Source organism: Nematolebias whitei, chromosome 6, assembly GCF_014905685.2.
Source record: "Nematolebias whitei isolate Nwh7 chromosome 6, NemWhi1, whole genome shotgun sequence".
NCBI classification, from domain to species: Eukaryota; Metazoa; Chordata; class Actinopteri; order Cyprinodontiformes; family Rivulidae; genus Nematolebias; species Nematolebias whitei.
The window spans coordinates 11529056-11545477 of NC_056503.1; the positions used below are offsets into that span (position 1 = coordinate 11529056).

A 16422-nucleotide genomic window follows, 5' to 3' on the forward strand; every position below is an offset into this window, starting at 1 on the left:
AGGTTGCCACCTTATTTTGAAGAGAGTCTCTCTCCTGAATATACACCATCTCTTTTTGGACCAGCAGGTTTTCTTTAGTCTGCACCTGATCTGTTGCAGTCTTCAGAGAGTCAGACAGACTTTGAACTTGCATCCTCAGAGTTAGGATCTCACCATTTAGGACCTCCGACTCTTTGCAATGATCAGATTTTATTATCTCCATTTCCTCTTTAGTTGTCTTGGTTTCATCTGTAAGAATGTCAACTTTTTCTTTGAGGCTGAAAATCTCTTGCTCTTTAGAAGTTATCAAAGAAGTTGCAGCCAGCAACTTAGAGTCAAGATCCTTCACCTTCTCTTCGGTCTGATTAAGAAGATCGTTGACCTCTTGATTTTTCTCCTTTAGTGTTGCCATTTCTTCTTCACAGGCTGCAACATGCTGTTGTAGTCCGTTTATTTCTTGTTGGTAATCTGTCATTTTCTGGGTTTTTGTCTGAATGTCAACTTCTACTTGTTTCAGGGAGCAAAGCGTGGAATCAAGCTCATTCTTAAGACTGCAAATTTCAGCCTCCAACATTCTCTGTAATTTGAGAGAGAGAAAAAGACACCAAGTAAATACCTAATAGAACACTCTAACTCCATATAATATATTAAAACAATAATCCAAATAAATATAAAATATACAGAAATATGTATATATATATATATATATATATATATATATATATATATATATATATATGTGTGTGTGTGTGTATATAATAAATAAATATAATAAAATAATTCAAATAATATAACTCCACCTCTCAATTAAGTTTTATAACTAATTGTTTGTAGACTAAAATAAGGAAGATTTTACCTCCATTACAGAACCCATATTTTCTCCTTCTTCCTCCTTTGTGGCCTTTCTCATTTCATCTTCTAAACAGGAAAGTTTTCCTTGCAGGATCTGATTTTGTTCTGTCAGGAGTTCCTAAAAAACAAAAAGGCACGACGCACTGATTAACTATCAAACCCAATATTAACACAGAAGGAAAATAGAAACTCTTTGAGCGTGACAAATTTCCACAATTCTCAAAATATAACAATATAAAATTATAGCTTTTAAAGCACAATGGTTTGCAGTTATGATATAGGATTAACTAAAATTAAAAACTGTTGCTGTGAAACCTTTTGTTTTATAATTAGTCTACCTTTTGTGCAGTTGCCGCGTTGAGTCCAGATGTGAGATGGCTTCTGTCGCTTCCCCAGTTGTCCTCGGCAGAGGTCAGAGTTTGTGTCAGTCTCACAACTTCTGCCTCAGAGATGGTCAGCTGGGAACACAATGCTCTCAGCTGAAAAAACAAAACGAGTTTACCATCAGGCCTATGTTAAAATCTTGTGATATAAAAACATGGAAAGTGTGTAGTTTCATGAGCCGACTGCAAAATTATTTATTTTATAATACAGCTGGATAACATACATGTGATTTACAGAAAACCTATTATTACATTCATTAAAGCATTCAGAGACCACATCTTAAATGTTTTTTTTTTAAATATCCTCAAGACGGAAGTGGAAGCTACTTTCAAGTTTTTGCTCTTCTTTTTTTATAAGGTTTCTGACATGACGGTAGTTCAAACACTTAATGAAAATTTGTCTCCTCTCCTTGGAATATCAAACCCACCATCTGTAAAGTAACATTTGTGATCAAATGAACCCGGTAAATCACAGATTGTAGTTAAAAGGTGAAAATTTACAGTAATTTCCCCTCCTTTTGGAGCATATATCCCCAGTCTTCCAGAAAAACTAAGATTTTTTATTTAGTTTAGAGTTTTCAAAGAACTCATAAATAAGATGCAGGAAGACATTTGAGTTTGAGACCCAGATGGAGATCGTCACCTTTCAGTTTGAAGACAAATTTTCATTCTGGAGAACACTGCAAACAGTACACAAACTGAAGAAGCTTACATAACATGCACCAACCTGAGACGAGAGAGTACCACATTCTTCCGTAAGCTCGTCTACTTTCCGCTCCATGAGTCTAGAAGTATTCTTGAGCTCTTTATTCTGGTTTACAATCTCATTAAAACGCATTTGCAACCTGAAATCAAAAGTTAGACAAGAAGATTTTCCCCATGCTAGTTCTAAACTTTCTCATGAAACTGTCAGTATAATAATTAAATGTCGTCTTAATCTCAAATTCATTACAAGCACCGTCAAAACACGAGGTATGTTTGGAGTTGTTGGGGTGCAGAACTAAATATACCACAACACGAGAGCAACCCAGCCTTGCATGATCAGGCAGCTGAATTATTAAATAGGACTCAGGGGTCATTTAAACATTTAATCAACTTAACCAACAAAGTCCATGCTCAATAATCCAGGTACACAAACCTGACTGAAAACTGTTGGATTTAATCAACTTGTTTAGCTCCATCCTTGGGTACTTACGCATCATTCCTGGTCTCAAGCTCACTGATTTGTTCTCTCGTGGTCTGCTCTTGACTTGATTTATCTTCTTTTAGCTTTTTAATGTTGTAATGCAGCTGATTGATCTGAGATTCTGAAAAATGACAAATTATGAAGTAGAGTTTTATTTGAAAAAAAAAAAAAAGCAAGAGGAAACAAATCAGAATAAGTGGTGCCTACAGTGATAAATGTAATACCTCTTTGTTGTCCAAGTGTAAGAGCGTTGGCCAGCTCCTTCTCCAAACCGTCTCTATAATCCGCCTCCTTGACCAACTGTCTTTGCATTTTTCTTAGCTGAAATTTAGGAGTATTCATAACATCCATCAGTGGGGACTTGCTGTAGAAATAAAAGCAGATCAACAAGGTAAGCAGATCAGTGGATCAGTGCTGTAAACTCCTGTTTAGATTGAGCTCAAATCCACATAAATACCTGACTGAGGAAGATGCCACAGTTTCAGTATCCACAAATGCAACGGTCTTAGTGCGGTGAAAGACGGGAGAGTCATCTTCTGAGAGCAGGGAGGCTGCTGATACACTGGAAGAAGATGTGCTCGCCAGCTGCTCGTGGATTTCCTTGAAGACGGACAAACCTGAGGCAGAGATTATAGTTTACAGTCTGTAAGTTACGTCCAAACCAGGTACAGACACCAATTAATTTTGAATGTGGAATATCATTAAAAAAAATAGTGACTTACGTTTCATTGACAAAATGCGTTCAACTTTCTCATTGAGAGACACACTGCCATAACTCTCCAGCACATAGGTATCTGTTAGATAAGCAAGTTGTTTCTAAAAATAAAAAAAGAGAACCCAACAGAATTTAAAATACAATTTTAAATATTAACGTTTATTAAAATAAAAGGGAAGCACATGGTATAATAATATTTTTATGCCTACCTCAACTTCACATTCTAATGTGCCTAAAGTGCAGCGTTCATTCATCATATCATGGTAAACCAGCAATAGCAAGACCTAATGATGTAAACAAAAACTGTCAGAATTAATATTTTGTTTATTAAATTAACAACTTTTTTTATTACTCCCAAACCTTTGCAATTTCAACTGTGAAATTGTTTCCAGTTTTTATGCCGTCCCATGATATAAATGATCCCATCAATGGATTAAATCTGCACTCGCCTAACAGACAAAACAGATAAACTTGTTTTAATAATCTCAAAGTCACCCCACTCACAAAAATGTGGTATTGAGTGTGTGTTAACAAGTTATTAAATTAATCTACGTGAAAATCAAACAAATTAACCAGAAATGCAGTACAGAGTTAGCACATGGGTACAAAACGGCAAAAGAATAAAATAAGACGGGGTTGAGGGGTTCATTAATCTGACAGTGCTATGTATGGACAAACACAAATCACAACTTTAAAACTTCCATATAAATAAAGAAAAACAACTTACGCTGTAAAAACTCTGAAATTAAATCAAACCTTTCCTCAACCGAATTACTGACGGTGTAGTCCGTTTCCTTTTTCCTATAATGACACGCAAAAACATGAAATTGATGGCAAGCAATTAATTGTTCACCACTCACCAACAACCTGCTCTTGTTTACACAAATTAGACATTTTGGAAAAACATGACTCCTACTTACAGCATATAAATCAATTTTAACAGGATTGTCCCATCCTTTAAATTGTCTATTTGAAGCAGCTGATCAGAAAGTTTCACACTGTCCACCTGCAAGATGTTTTAAAATAAAACGAGTCATTGTTTAGCAGTGCATGTTCCTATAACTAGTGGTAGTGTTAACTTACCCAGCTGAGAAGGGCCCTGACCCACTGGTTCAACATTTTAACAGGAATGACCAGAAGTTTTCAAACTGTAACAAACAACACGTTTAAAGCATGCAGCTACTTAAAACAGCTCACGTTACATGATCCGAACTTATTCCACAGCTTGTAAGAGTTATGAAAATATATTTCCTTATATCCGTCAAAGGCTAATTTAGTTTTGAGCTAAAGTCAGCTGTATTTATTTAGCAACGTTACAATAAAACACCAACGGTAATAAAATAAAATGTTGCCATGCCGCAGCGACTTACCCACAAAAAACAATCCTTTTTATTTAACTGAGTCGTGTTGCCTCGTTGTCCTTACATTGCAACGAGTCTACTCCGAATAAACACTCTTGACGTGAAACGGAACGATTTCAAAATGGGGATTCAGATTGAACTGACCAATCAGTTTGCACGTATCGACGCACAAGAAAAGAGACAAATTCTGATTGGATGAAAAACCCGGAAGCTGCACCGACGTCGCAACGTTTAGGAGTTGTATTGAAGAAAGCACACCTCCCATTTGAAACTCCCCGTCATAAAAACTTTGTTGATTTTATTAGAAAACTTTTTCATATATTAATATTTAAACTGGCTACACAGGTTGCTTTTAATGACAGGCTATGACAACAGGACATGCGCACACCCACGCCACAAACTCCTTGAAAAAGAAGATTGTGGTAGATCGAGTTCATTATGTAGCTGTAACTCTTTACCGATTAAAAATAACGCATTTGTTTGTCATTAAATCACTTATAAACACTGTTCTTGGTGAGTTTTCCTTTAGCGTACTAAAAACCAACCTTGTCTCTTTTGAAAGTGTCTTTCCCTCGGAGGAACACTTTGACGGCAGCTATTACATTTTTTGACACAACACCAGCAAATCCCGCTCGTTCCGCACTTCCTGGACACGCACAAAAATAGTTCAAATACAATGTATTAACATATTAACATTTATTTTTCACAGTTTAATGTTTTTAGAATGCCGCAGCTGTTCTTATCATCGCTTTACGTGAGGACAGCTATATTCTTGCATGTCACGTATAAATAGAAAAAGTTTTATTTATTAAGAATTGTTTTAAGAAAATTATATTTACCCCCAAAAAATTTAACTACTAAATTAACACGTTTTAACAAAATCCTGTACGAAAGGGTCAGTTTGACTGGAAAACTACAATTCCCAGAAGGCATTTGTTCGTTTCAGTTTCCGTGGAAACGGATTGTTGTCATTTTCACAGCTTGAACTCGAAGCTCGGTAAGTTGTATTAGAATGATGAAATGAAATGCAGCAGCAATAAACGTGTTTCTCAAACGTGCTCGTGTTGTGTTTGCAGGCGCGTGAGGCGTTCACGGGTGTCACAACGATGCACGGAGCTCCAGTAGATTTATCTTTTAGAAATATCTTCAAATTGACAGGTGATTTCTAAATCGTCTCTACAAATGTTATACAACCATACTGTTTGATGCACTGTAAAGGAATTACGAGTTGTAGCTCCTCTTGACATTTGGGACCAAAATCTTCCTTTTGAAAAATAAAATGGCAAACATAAAAATAAAATAATACACTTAAATTGCAGAAAGTACAGAGTGAATCTATATTTTAGTTTCTTTGTAGGTGGGGGGGAATTAATATTTTGTTGAACAATCTTTGGCTGTTCTCGTTAAGAAATCCATATACAATATTTTATGTCTGATTTAAGATAAAGAAAAATTGAAGTTCCTTTAACTTTATTTGAAATCTGCAGAACTGTTTTGTGAATTAGATCTATTATTTGTACCTACTTGGTCATGAAAAATAAACTGCTTTGCAGGCAGTCTAAAAATAATGTGGTCAATGCATTTGTTTTGAGTGTGATTTACTAAATTAATACAATTTCACTTGAATTCAGTTTATTTATACAGCACCAAGTCACAACAGAAATCATGTCAGGACACTAAACAGAAACATTCATATATAAAAATAAAAATTTTACATTAATTATCTGAGGAGCAGACTGCTTTGAATCTTAACTTTGTCACATACTCTCATCCTGAACAAGCATGAAGGCGACAGTGGAAAGGAAAACTCCCTCATGAGGAAGAAACCTTTAGCAGAACCAGGCTCAGGACATGCAGCCATCCATGAAACTCAAGAATAAACTCATAATTTGTGATGTGCATTCATTCCTGTGATGCACAGTCCTACGTCAGCTTATCAGTATTTTCTCACAGTACTTAGCGTGTTGTTAACTGTTTATTTTACTGTTTTAGACGCATTAACAGTGGAGCCCAGGAGCAGTCTGAGGCCTGTAAAGAGAAATCCAGAGAGGAAGTACATGAGCTGTTCTCTCCGTCTTAATAACAACAGCATCACTGAAGTGCACGACCTCCAGAACACCGTGAGCCACTTCCTGGCTGAACCCTCACACCTCGCCTGGCTCGACCTTTCCTTTAACAAAATCCTACATATAGACCAGGTGTTAACTTCTTCTTGTGTTAAACAATAAATCTATTTATAGAAGCGTTTAAAATGCTTTGTATTGCATGTTGCAGGAGTAGATTGTGTTTGAATATGTTGCAGGTTTTGTGCGAGCTGCGTGCGCTCCGTGTATTATATCTCCATGGGAACAACATTTTCATTCTGTCAGAGGTGGACAGGCTGGGAGTGCTGCCGCATCTTCACTCCATCACTCTGCATGGAAACCCCATCGAGACAAACGCGGCTTACAGGTAGACGTGCCTGTGCTTCTTTTGGCTTTTCCCTCTCCAGAGGTTGCCACAGTGATATATTTAATAAAAATGTAACTACACAAAGTACTAAAAAATTACTTTAAGTGAGTAACTTTACAGATCCTAAATGCAGAGGGAGGGTTTAAAATTTGAGATGAGAGCTTTATAAGTTTGCATGAGCTCTGCAACAGCTGCTTAAACACAGATCTAATGGTGGCGCAGAGGTTAGAGAAGATGGACCTGTGATCAAAAAGTCGCAGGTTCAACTCCACAGACTGACATCAAAATGTGGGTGGAAAAGGTGAAACACTCACACCTGCCTCCACCTTCATCTGCCCCACTCTGGGCCCTTGAGCAAGGCCCTTAACCCCCCAACATCTGCTCCCAAACAGGTCTCTCTTGAAAATGAGTTCTCATGAATCAATGAGACTACCTGTGTAAATAAAGTTTAAATAAAAAATGTCTGCAAAGCAACTGTGTTTAAAAACACCCACACTCAGTATTAATGTGACCCCAGTAGCTCCAGTTAAAATGGGTCTTCCACACTGGGAATTCCTTATGGATCCATGCAGCTTGATTTATGGTGAAAAGTATCATCATGGGCAGAACCTTCTTTTTATTTTGCGACGTCCTTCAGCAGTTTTGTTTGAGCTGATATAACTTCTTGTGTGCTGTGTAGGAGTCGTGTGATTTCTGCTTTGCCCCAGTTGAAGACGGTGGACTTCAGCGCCGTGACACGACAGGAGCGGGTTCTGGCAAAGTTCTGGCATCAAGGAAACAGCCGCAGCAGAAAGCAAGGACGGAGTCCAGTCCTGTGAACCCATTCAACTTTTTATTCAACTTAAAGGGGAACACTTTACAATAAAGTACACAAAATTTGATTAACTACTAGGGAACGTCTCAGGAACAAATCAGGAAGTAATGGGTAGTTAACCAGTACTTACTGGGGAACACACAGCCAAGCCTTATTAGGGGACTACTGGCTAGTTACCTTGTAAATGAAGAGGAACTAATCAAGAACTAATAGGTAGTTACCCAGTACTTACTGGGGTGAACATCAGTGAACAAAATAATAACCAGGCAAAGATTTGGTACTCAGTGATAGTCAGACATAGTTAAGATGACACCAGTACAACATTATGAAACTGACCGTGTCTTTCATCAATAGGTTTACAAAAGAGAAAATCCAATAAAACCAGTAATCGAAAACAGGTTTTTGACAAAGTAAGCTGTGACCTCACTGGTGCAGGGTTTATTCAGAACCCAAATAGAGAATTTCTCCTCTGTTTCTCTGGTAACAAACCAGTAGCCCCCTAATAAGGCTTGGCTGTGTGCTCCCCAGTACGTACTGGTTAACTATCCATTAGCTCCTTGTTGATTCGTTCCCTAGTAGTTAATCAAATGTTGTGTACCTTATTGTAAAGTGTTACCAATTTAAGAATCAGAATCAGTTTATTAGTTTATTATCGCCATGTCAATGAACGAGGTTCACAAACTAGGAATTTGCTTCGACATAAGGTGCGAATAGTAGTAAAGTAAAATAAAGTAAAAATAAAGTAAAAATGAGAACATTACACAAGACATAAGCCTGTGTACACCCACAAATAAAGTAAAATTAAAACCATAACATAACCATATGTACACCCATACAATAGAAAACAATAAAAAAGCTTTGAAAACAGTACAGATGGAGTATTCAGTTATAATACAGATGTAATGTGACCAAAGCAGACATTATGAGGTAGCATTATGAGTGTTCAGGAGTCCAACAGCAGAGGGGAAGAAACTGTTCTTATGGTGGGAGGTTCTGGTCCGAATGGACCGAAGCCTCCTGCCTGAGGGGAGTGGTTCAAACAGTCCGTGTGCAGGGTGAGCAGGGTCAGCTGTGATCCGACCTGCTCGCCTCACAGTCCTGGAGACGTACAGGTCGTGGAGGGATGGAAGGCTGCAGCCGATCACCTTCTCAGCTGAGCGCACAACGCGCTGCAGTCTGAGTCTGTCCCTGGCAGTGGCCCCGGCGTACCACACCGTGATGGAGGAGCTGAGGATGGACTCGATGATGGCCGTCTAGAACTGCACCATCCTTTTCCAAGACCTTTTTACTGGAAATTCATTAAAAATTTTCTAGATTTTTTTGTTTGTTCACAATGACTTCATCTAATTCAGAAAAAGACAAACAGAAGTAAAATAGATGAACAGGACCCACATTCATTTAAACAATACGAAGTAACAGAACTTTGACCATGCACGTTTGCTCACAGTATTTGAATTTTTATACTTTAAATAAACTTAATTGTTCAAACTTTTATGTACTTCTTTACACTGAAAAGATTATTTTCATATTTCTCAAAGGGGTTGATGCTTCCACTGCTGTGCACAAAACATAATCCTGTCATGTGATGCACTGAACTCGATAACACTTGAAACGTCAAAGTTCATGTTCAATAACACAGGTAGAAAATCCAACAAAGTTCAGTCAGGTCATCTGGATGTTTGATTTTTTATTTTGGAGATGTTTCGTCCTTCATCCAAAGGACTTCATCAGTCCGAGGAGCCGCAAGAGTCCCATAAGCTCCACCCACACAGTGGACCAACCAGTTTGCTGGTGGTGACAAGATGGTTTCTGGGGCCAAAGTGGTTCAAAACATCAAAGTTCATGCTCATTAATCCTGGTAAAAGATCCTGTTTTCTATCTGGATTTTACTGTTGAAACACTTAATTTACCATTTTTATCAAGCATTATATTTTCTATTTTTACTGGCTTAGTGATGGGAATGAAGAAACCTGCTGAAAAATTAAAAAAATTGAGTTTTACAAATTGCAACAAAGTGATTTGTTGTCTGGATCAATGTGAAACTTTCTTTTTCTATCCATCCATCATCTTTACCCGCTTCTTCCCTTTGTGGGTCACTGGTGCCCATATCCAGCAGTCACTGTGTGAGAGGCGGGGGGCACCCTGGACTGGTCTCCAGTCCATCAGCTTAGTAAAAATTCTTACTGTCTGTGGCAGCCTGAGTGACATCACTAAATAAACTACTTTTTAAGTGAGCATTTTCTTAAAAAAACTTAAAAAGCATGAGCGTTCTTTTGAAGGGTTTTAATTAACCGATTAAACCCAAAGCAAACAAAACGTTTCAAACTTTTTGGTACAAGTCTAAGATATTACAAACATACAGTCTTTGTGTGTTACATATCTGAGTAACAAACAGGCGCAAACAAGTCGAAGACATTCGATGAAAGCTCAGATCAGTTGTATAAATAATTAAATCCCTTTAGCGACAGCTCGCAGTGCTCCGAGCGCTGCGCTCTTTTTCCAAAAGCACAAAACATTTAGGAAATAATCCAGAAATAAATAGGTAAGAGATGACTAAACCTGCTTCGATAGACAAAATGCCTTCCACGCTGCTACGCTGGTTACTTATCAATGTCTTGAGAAAAATAAACAATGGAGGGTCCTAAAAGTGTAGCTTTTATTTATTAAAAAAACAAACTCATCCAATGAGTCTGATCAATTCACTCTCAAACAAAAAAAGCATCATACATCAGCTGTTAATAAAGACCTCAAAGTTCTGTACAAAGGTAGGAAAACACAGTAGTCCTGTATCCTCCCCCCACCCTGCTCTCCAACTGTGAATTACTCCGCTGCCTGTAAATACTTAATGTTTGTTGAAGCTTAAAACACGCCTTGTGCTTCAAAAAATAAAAAAAAATAAAAATCTCCTGCTCGGAGTGACATCACTAGGCAGTCCCCTGATCGTCTGCATCCTCACCCACCACAAATCACCTTTAAACAGGATTTTAAAATAATTGGGCTTCTGTTTGAAAGACAAGATTACATTAATAAATAAATGACCAAAGCCTCATTTAACTCCCAGGTTTTAAGAAAAGTTTGTTATAAAATGTCCTTCGGTCAGGGTGATGTGATGGTTTTTGATGCCAACTGACTATTTTTGTGGAAAAAAAAACAAAAAAAAAACTTTTATAAAGTTAAGATTCTGACATTTTTACCGTTTAAACCGAGGAATGGACGAATAACTAAAAGGTTTAAGTCACATAAAGAACAAATGTGAAGCCGTGCTGCAATTTGGCTTATATCCTAGTAATAAACTAAGAATTTGAAACCATCATACATAAAAATACAACTTGAAAGGGTCTACTCAGCCCACATGAAACCTCTCAGGTTTCTGTCCAGTAAAACCATCATGAACCACAAATCCTTCATCTCTGGTGGTTAAACATGGTGTGCAGCAAATCTTCAGATAACGCCAGAACATACAGACAAAAGGACTCGATTAAAAAACTAGGCACCAAAAACTTTTTAAGAAAATCGTAGAAATCACTGTAGAACGTGCACATCTTCCCCACAAATGAAACAAAAGTTGTGATATCTGCATTGAATACGGAGGCGGCCGTTTTCATCTGCAGCAAACCATCTTGCACTGCCTGTCTGCCATCTGACGAACGTCACTGCCCCTTCACAATGTCCCTAACAGCTGAGTGAAACCCAACATCTGCCTTTAACAGAGACATGACTAAAAAGAACGAGGACCAAAAACGCTTTAATAAAAGGCTGGGGCTGGAGAACGAGGATTGTGGAGCGACACAGGGAGGGTGGGACGAAGTGTTGCAGGTTTAAAGTCTCAGGATCAGGGAATGGCAAACTGGACCACCAGTTCCTCTTTAGCATCCACTTTGATTTGAGAGATTGCACTGTAAGCATAAGCTGCTATCTTTGACACCTGCAAAGGGAGGGAGAGGGGGAATTATTGAGCTGTGTGACACAAGAAAAACAGTTCACTCGTTTACTGAAGCCAAGATCTTGGACCTGCTGAACGTCTGAGTGTGGCACCAGGTCACTTGCGAGCACTTGGTGAGGCTGGCTTGTTAAGGAGGGAAGAGTGAGGGCTTTCTTTTGATGAAGGCTGGTGCTCAGCACAGCCAGCTTTGTACTAGAAGAAAAAGAAACAGTTTAGATTAAAACACATTTCGCCTGGATTACATCCTCTAATCTCACAACAGAACACAGAGTTGTGAGAACCTACACCTGCAGCTCCGTCTAAACACCACGGCTCTGCTCTGAGAACAAACTACCCACCCCCCACTAGATGCCACAAAAGCCAAGAATAAAGATAAATAGGAAATGTTTGACTCGATCACTTCCCTCACATTCTCCTCAAGCACCTGTGTTTGGCACTGGAATTTCTTGTCATGTTCACCCCCTGCCCCCACAACTAAAACGTCGTTACACGACTCCATCTCCATCTTCTACCACGTATCTGTCATCTGGTTGCAGAAGTAAAAGGTCTAGGAGAGAAACCCACACATCGCTCTCCCCAGCCCGTCCTGGGGACCCTGAGGCATTCCCACACCACAGAAGATGCACAATCCCTCCAAAAAGTTCTGGGTCTCCCCCGGGGCCTCCTACCTGTGGGATGTGCCCGGAAAACCTTTAAATGGAAGCGTCCAGGAGACACTCCATTATCCTAATATTCTAAATCTCAAAAACAAACTGTGCGGTTAGTTTGCCTTAAATAAGAAAAAGAAATCCCCGTCCATCTCTTACTAAAATTTATCTTTGTCTTATGACTCCCATTCTTTAAATACAATAACTTAAAAATAAAGTAACTAATTCTCTTCTACGTGCCTGTATTGCCTAGCTTTGTCCATGTACTCATGTTGCTCCATCACGACAGAGTCAGCTGCTGACACATCAATTATGTTCCTAAAGGACAAGAAGCGTAAATAAATTAAAAATGCATCTTAAAATTGAGGTTTTATGAACAGAATAAATGTGATTGGAGTCAAATTAAGTATCTTACTGTGCAGTCTTGGTGATGATGGAGTTAAGGAGGGCCTGCTCATCTGTTCGTGCAGACGGGACGTTGGTGGTGATCCAGTCTGTCCCATTTGGAGGTTTGCTGGTAGGGTTTGGTGGTGGAATCAGTGGGTCTGTCTCACTGCTCTTCTAGAGCAGAGCCAGAATAAAATTGAAAGACAGCATTGCGTCATTCTAACAAACTGCCAACTATAAAAAAAACAAACTAACTTGATTAGGCATTCATCCAATGCATAGGAACACTTAAATGTTCCCCCTTTATCTAGAGTACACAAAACTAAAAGTACTATGTTAAAAACGTTTCATGGTTCTGCTCAGCTACCGATATTTTTCAACAATGTTTATCCGACATGATCCCTGTTAGGGCTGCAGAACAAATCAATGACGAATCAAAATGTATGAAACGTCACTATCGCACACTAAACAGCTCTGCTCAACTTGAACACCATTGTTGTTATAATTGTTTAACTGGAATCAATTCAGTGCCAACCCTAAAATATTAACAAAACTGTGTTAAAACCAGAACACCTCTTTAATTTCTTCTAGCTTCAAAATATAAAGCAAATAGCACGCTGTCTTGTTGTAACGGGTTTGAAAAACAAGGTGCTGTACAATCAAACTGGAAAAGAAAGAGGATAAAGTCACATCTGCAGAAAAAGGGAAGTATTCTGTTTGTACATAGAGTTAAAAAAAGAAGCTAATTTCAGCATCTATGCAATAAGTAAAATAAGCAATCTGTTATTTTAGTTAAATCGTCGTATTAAAAAAGTATATATTTATATACACACTACTATAAAAACTACATATGAGGAAAGATTTTCTGCATTAAGGAAGTGCAGACGTCACTCCTTAAACTAAAATAAAACGGGGACATTCAGTCACATGACACGATGTACATTCAAAACATCAATTTTGCTCTTTGGAAAACAGATTATTGCTAAAAACAAGACAAGGTAAATAAGTCAGTCTTTCCCATATTCTCAGATTTGACTCATGGCTGTGTCATGGCCAGACATTAGAAGAACAGGAAGAATGGCACACACTTGACCACTTAAAGTGACTTGTTCTTTGTAACTGTCCTCTGAGCTGTCAGGCCCACTCCGCAGGCTCAAGCTAACACAAGCTAACACAAGCCAACACAAGCTAACGCTGCTTTTTAGCTTCACATTAGCTGTCACAAAGCGACCCCCTGGTAACAGGGACGCACTTTACTTGACTCGTTCAATAACCAAAGCCAAGAACATGAAATGGCAGCAGTGTTTAGTTTGAAACAGAACGGTGTTATTAGCCGCTAGCTAGCAGCTAGCTACCTCTCCTGAGCTGTTGTCCTCGCCACTGTAACAGCAACCCATGGCTGAAGCGTCCGAGGGGTCAAACTACACAACCCCGGCTTCCCCTGCTCTCCTTCAGAACGAGCCGTGTTCTTCTTCCACGACGAACATAAAGCTCTTTTACTTTCTCCTGCGCTCAGAGTGAGAAGCCTCTGTCCAGAGCAGCTTCCCTGAGAGGCTATCACATGACAACAGCTGTGGTGCAACAACAAAACGACTACTTCCGGTATTTGAGAGGCAGCGACGGCTGCAGGCACTAACACAACCCGCCTCAGCAAGGAACTTTAAACAAAAACACAAAGAAAACCAAATCAGTTCTAGAAAACCTTTATGTGAATTTATCTATATAACCTGTAAATAGATTGTTTTGTACATTTTTACACTTGTCTTGTTCTTGTTTATATACTTGAACACTACCTGTTAATACACCCCTGGCAGACAAATGTTTGTAATGTCGATAAAAAACTTAAAAAAAAAGAAGCTTTGAACAGGGAACAGCGTTCACCCACCATAAGCGTTTATCCAGTTGTCCTGTCGGGATAATAAAGTGTAGGTGTAGCTACATAATCCTAGCAAGTTGAATCAAAAGCGGTTGTACTCCCTTTTGTTTATTTAACTTCTCATTCAAGAGGCATTCTTGGCTGACCTTTGTACAGATACTAAAAGCCAATCAGATGCTCAAAGTCAGTATGTTGCCATGCACTGTGGTTTACATATATGCATGCCTTCTTTTAAATATAGTCTAAACCAGTGGTTCTCAAACTGGGGCCGATCCGTGAGCCGGTGCTTACTGGTCTGCAAAATATATATATATTTTTTTCTTTACAAGCACGTAGATGTTTAACAACTCATTAAAATAAACCAAAATGCCTCCCAGACCTCTCGCTCCTGTCCGCTATTTACGTTGCAGCATGGATCAGTTTACAAATTAAGCCCTGTTTCTTGGTCTGACTGCTGCTGTGATGATTCTGTTCAGTTTCATGGAAAGAGTTTTCTGTAATAATTTGAAGAGGTGTCAATATATTTATTATGTTCATTATGTGAATACGTAAAGTTTTAAAGTGGTTTTTGATACTTTTTCTCTTAAACTGTAATTTTTGGAAGTTGAAATTAAAAATGTTGTTAATTAGGTGCGTCTTGAATGAAAAATACTCCCATGTTTACAAGTATAAAAATTGTGTTAACACTATTAAATAACAGGTCTTCAGTATTTATGTTACACAAATATTTCCATTGCATTAAAGAGACAAATTGAAGAAAATTATTTAATAAACATGAGGGTTATGAGGGGGTCCCTGAAACTTTTTCTCCCCTGTAGTCCCTGAACCCAAAAAGTTTGAGAACCCCTGGTAAACAATCTTTAGACCGAGGAAAACCACACCCATTTAATCTACACTGACAGTTTCTCACAATTATTCACGGCAAAGTTACACATTAAATATCTTTAACGAGCGGCAGAGTTTTAGTTTGCACATTTCCATGGCAACATCTGCTGAATGCTGCAGATGTGTCTCTGTGGTCATGATCATTTTTTATTTCCTTTTTTTATTGTGTATTGATGCATGTCAGATGTTTAGTAGCTTCTTATAGTTTTATGGTTTATATACAGACAGACAGACAGACAGACAGACAGACAGACAGAGACAGGCAGACAGACAGTCAGAGACAGACAGACAGACAGACAGAGACAGACAGACAGATATAGACAGACAGACAGACAGATAGAGACAGACAGACAGACAGACAGACAGACAGACAGAGACAGACAGATAGAGACAGACAGACAGAGACAGACAGATACTTTATTCATCCCAGGGGGAAATTTGATGCATAGCATGTTAATTATACAGAAAAAAAGCTTTATTTTAAGTCACATGACTATGTGACCAGGAAGTGATTCAAGCTTTTAAAGAGAGAAAATTAGGGCAGAGGCTGGTGGTGAAAGATGTTCAGTGCTTCCATTTAGTTTCTGCAATTTGTCCACCTAGTGAACACGGTAACAAATGTTTAATTTTCATTTCGTTCTGTAACCGTACATTTCAGAGTCAGTCAGAGTCAGATTTATTTGTTAATCGCATCTCATGTGGTGGAATGAGATTATGTACGCAGGGTCCCAGTTACATCCAACAATAAAATGTAAAAGAAAAACAGTGATAAGATCTAAGATATGAACTAAGAAAAACATCAACTAAAAATACACTAAGTACTCATAACATAAAAACATTACGTCAAACAGCAGCACGAACATGAGTCTGTGTGAGCAGATGAGCACGAATGAACACAGCAACATGAAACAGATCAGCAGCAACATGAAACAGATCAGCAGCA

The 16422-nt window shown here is 38.4% G+C and overlaps 3 protein-coding genes across 4 annotated transcripts in view; 1 reads left to right on the forward strand and 2 right to left on the reverse strand.

Moving 5' to 3' along the window:
- The window catches only part of numa1 (nuclear mitotic apparatus protein 1), a 10905-nt gene extending 6671 nt beyond the window's left edge, over positions 1-4234 (reverse strand). Inside the window, exons 1-13 of the mRNA XM_037678483.1 lie at positions 4199-4234; positions 4036-4121; positions 3843-3916; positions 3476-3564; positions 3325-3399; positions 3123-3216; positions 2858-3017; positions 2625-2764; positions 2410-2521; positions 1942-2059; positions 1170-1310; positions 836-949; positions 1-556 (exon numbers count right to left, since the gene is read on the reverse strand). The exon at positions 1-556 is cut by the window's left edge and continues 437 nt beyond it. Of these exons, the coding sequence (XP_037534411.1) occupies positions 1-556; positions 836-949; positions 1170-1310; positions 1942-2059; positions 2410-2521; positions 2625-2764; positions 2858-3017; positions 3123-3216; positions 3325-3399; positions 3476-3564; positions 3843-3916; positions 4036-4121; positions 4199-4234 (1795 nt within the window). The remainder of the gene's footprint in view (positions 557-835; positions 950-1169; positions 1311-1941; positions 2060-2409; positions 2522-2624; positions 2765-2857; positions 3018-3122; positions 3217-3324; positions 3400-3475; positions 3565-3842; positions 3917-4035; positions 4122-4198) is intronic.
- A 1218-nt stretch (positions 4235-5452) lies between these two features.
- lrrc51 (leucine rich repeat containing 51) lies at positions 5453-7745 on the forward strand. The gene is made up of 5 exons (XM_037678484.1): positions 5453-5473; positions 5553-5634; positions 6469-6674; positions 6779-6927; positions 7607-7745. Exons 2-5 carry the CDS (start codon positions 5583-5585, stop codon positions 7743-7745), a joined length of 546 nt encoding a protein of 181 aa, XP_037534412.1. The 5' UTR covers positions 5453-5473; positions 5553-5582.
- Positions 7746-10030: 2285 nt separating this feature from the next.
- On the reverse strand, positions 10031-14295 carry lamtor1 (late endosomal/lysosomal adaptor, MAPK and MTOR activator 1). Of its 2 annotated transcripts, none has more exons than XM_037678030.1 (5): positions 14074-14295; positions 12747-12889; positions 12572-12649; positions 11753-11876; positions 10031-11666 (listed from the first exon to the last, which is right to left on the reverse strand). In XM_037678030.1, exons 1-5 carry the CDS (start codon positions 14113-14115, stop codon positions 11574-11576), a joined length of 480 nt encoding a protein of 159 aa, XP_037533958.1. In that variant the 5' UTR covers positions 14116-14295; the 3' UTR covers positions 10031-11573. The 2 variants fall into 2 exon arrangements, with proteins under 2 accessions (XP_037533958.1, XP_037533957.1); XM_037678029.1 differs by having other exon boundaries at positions 12747-12892.
- Between the last annotated feature and the right edge of the window lie 2127 nt (positions 14296-16422).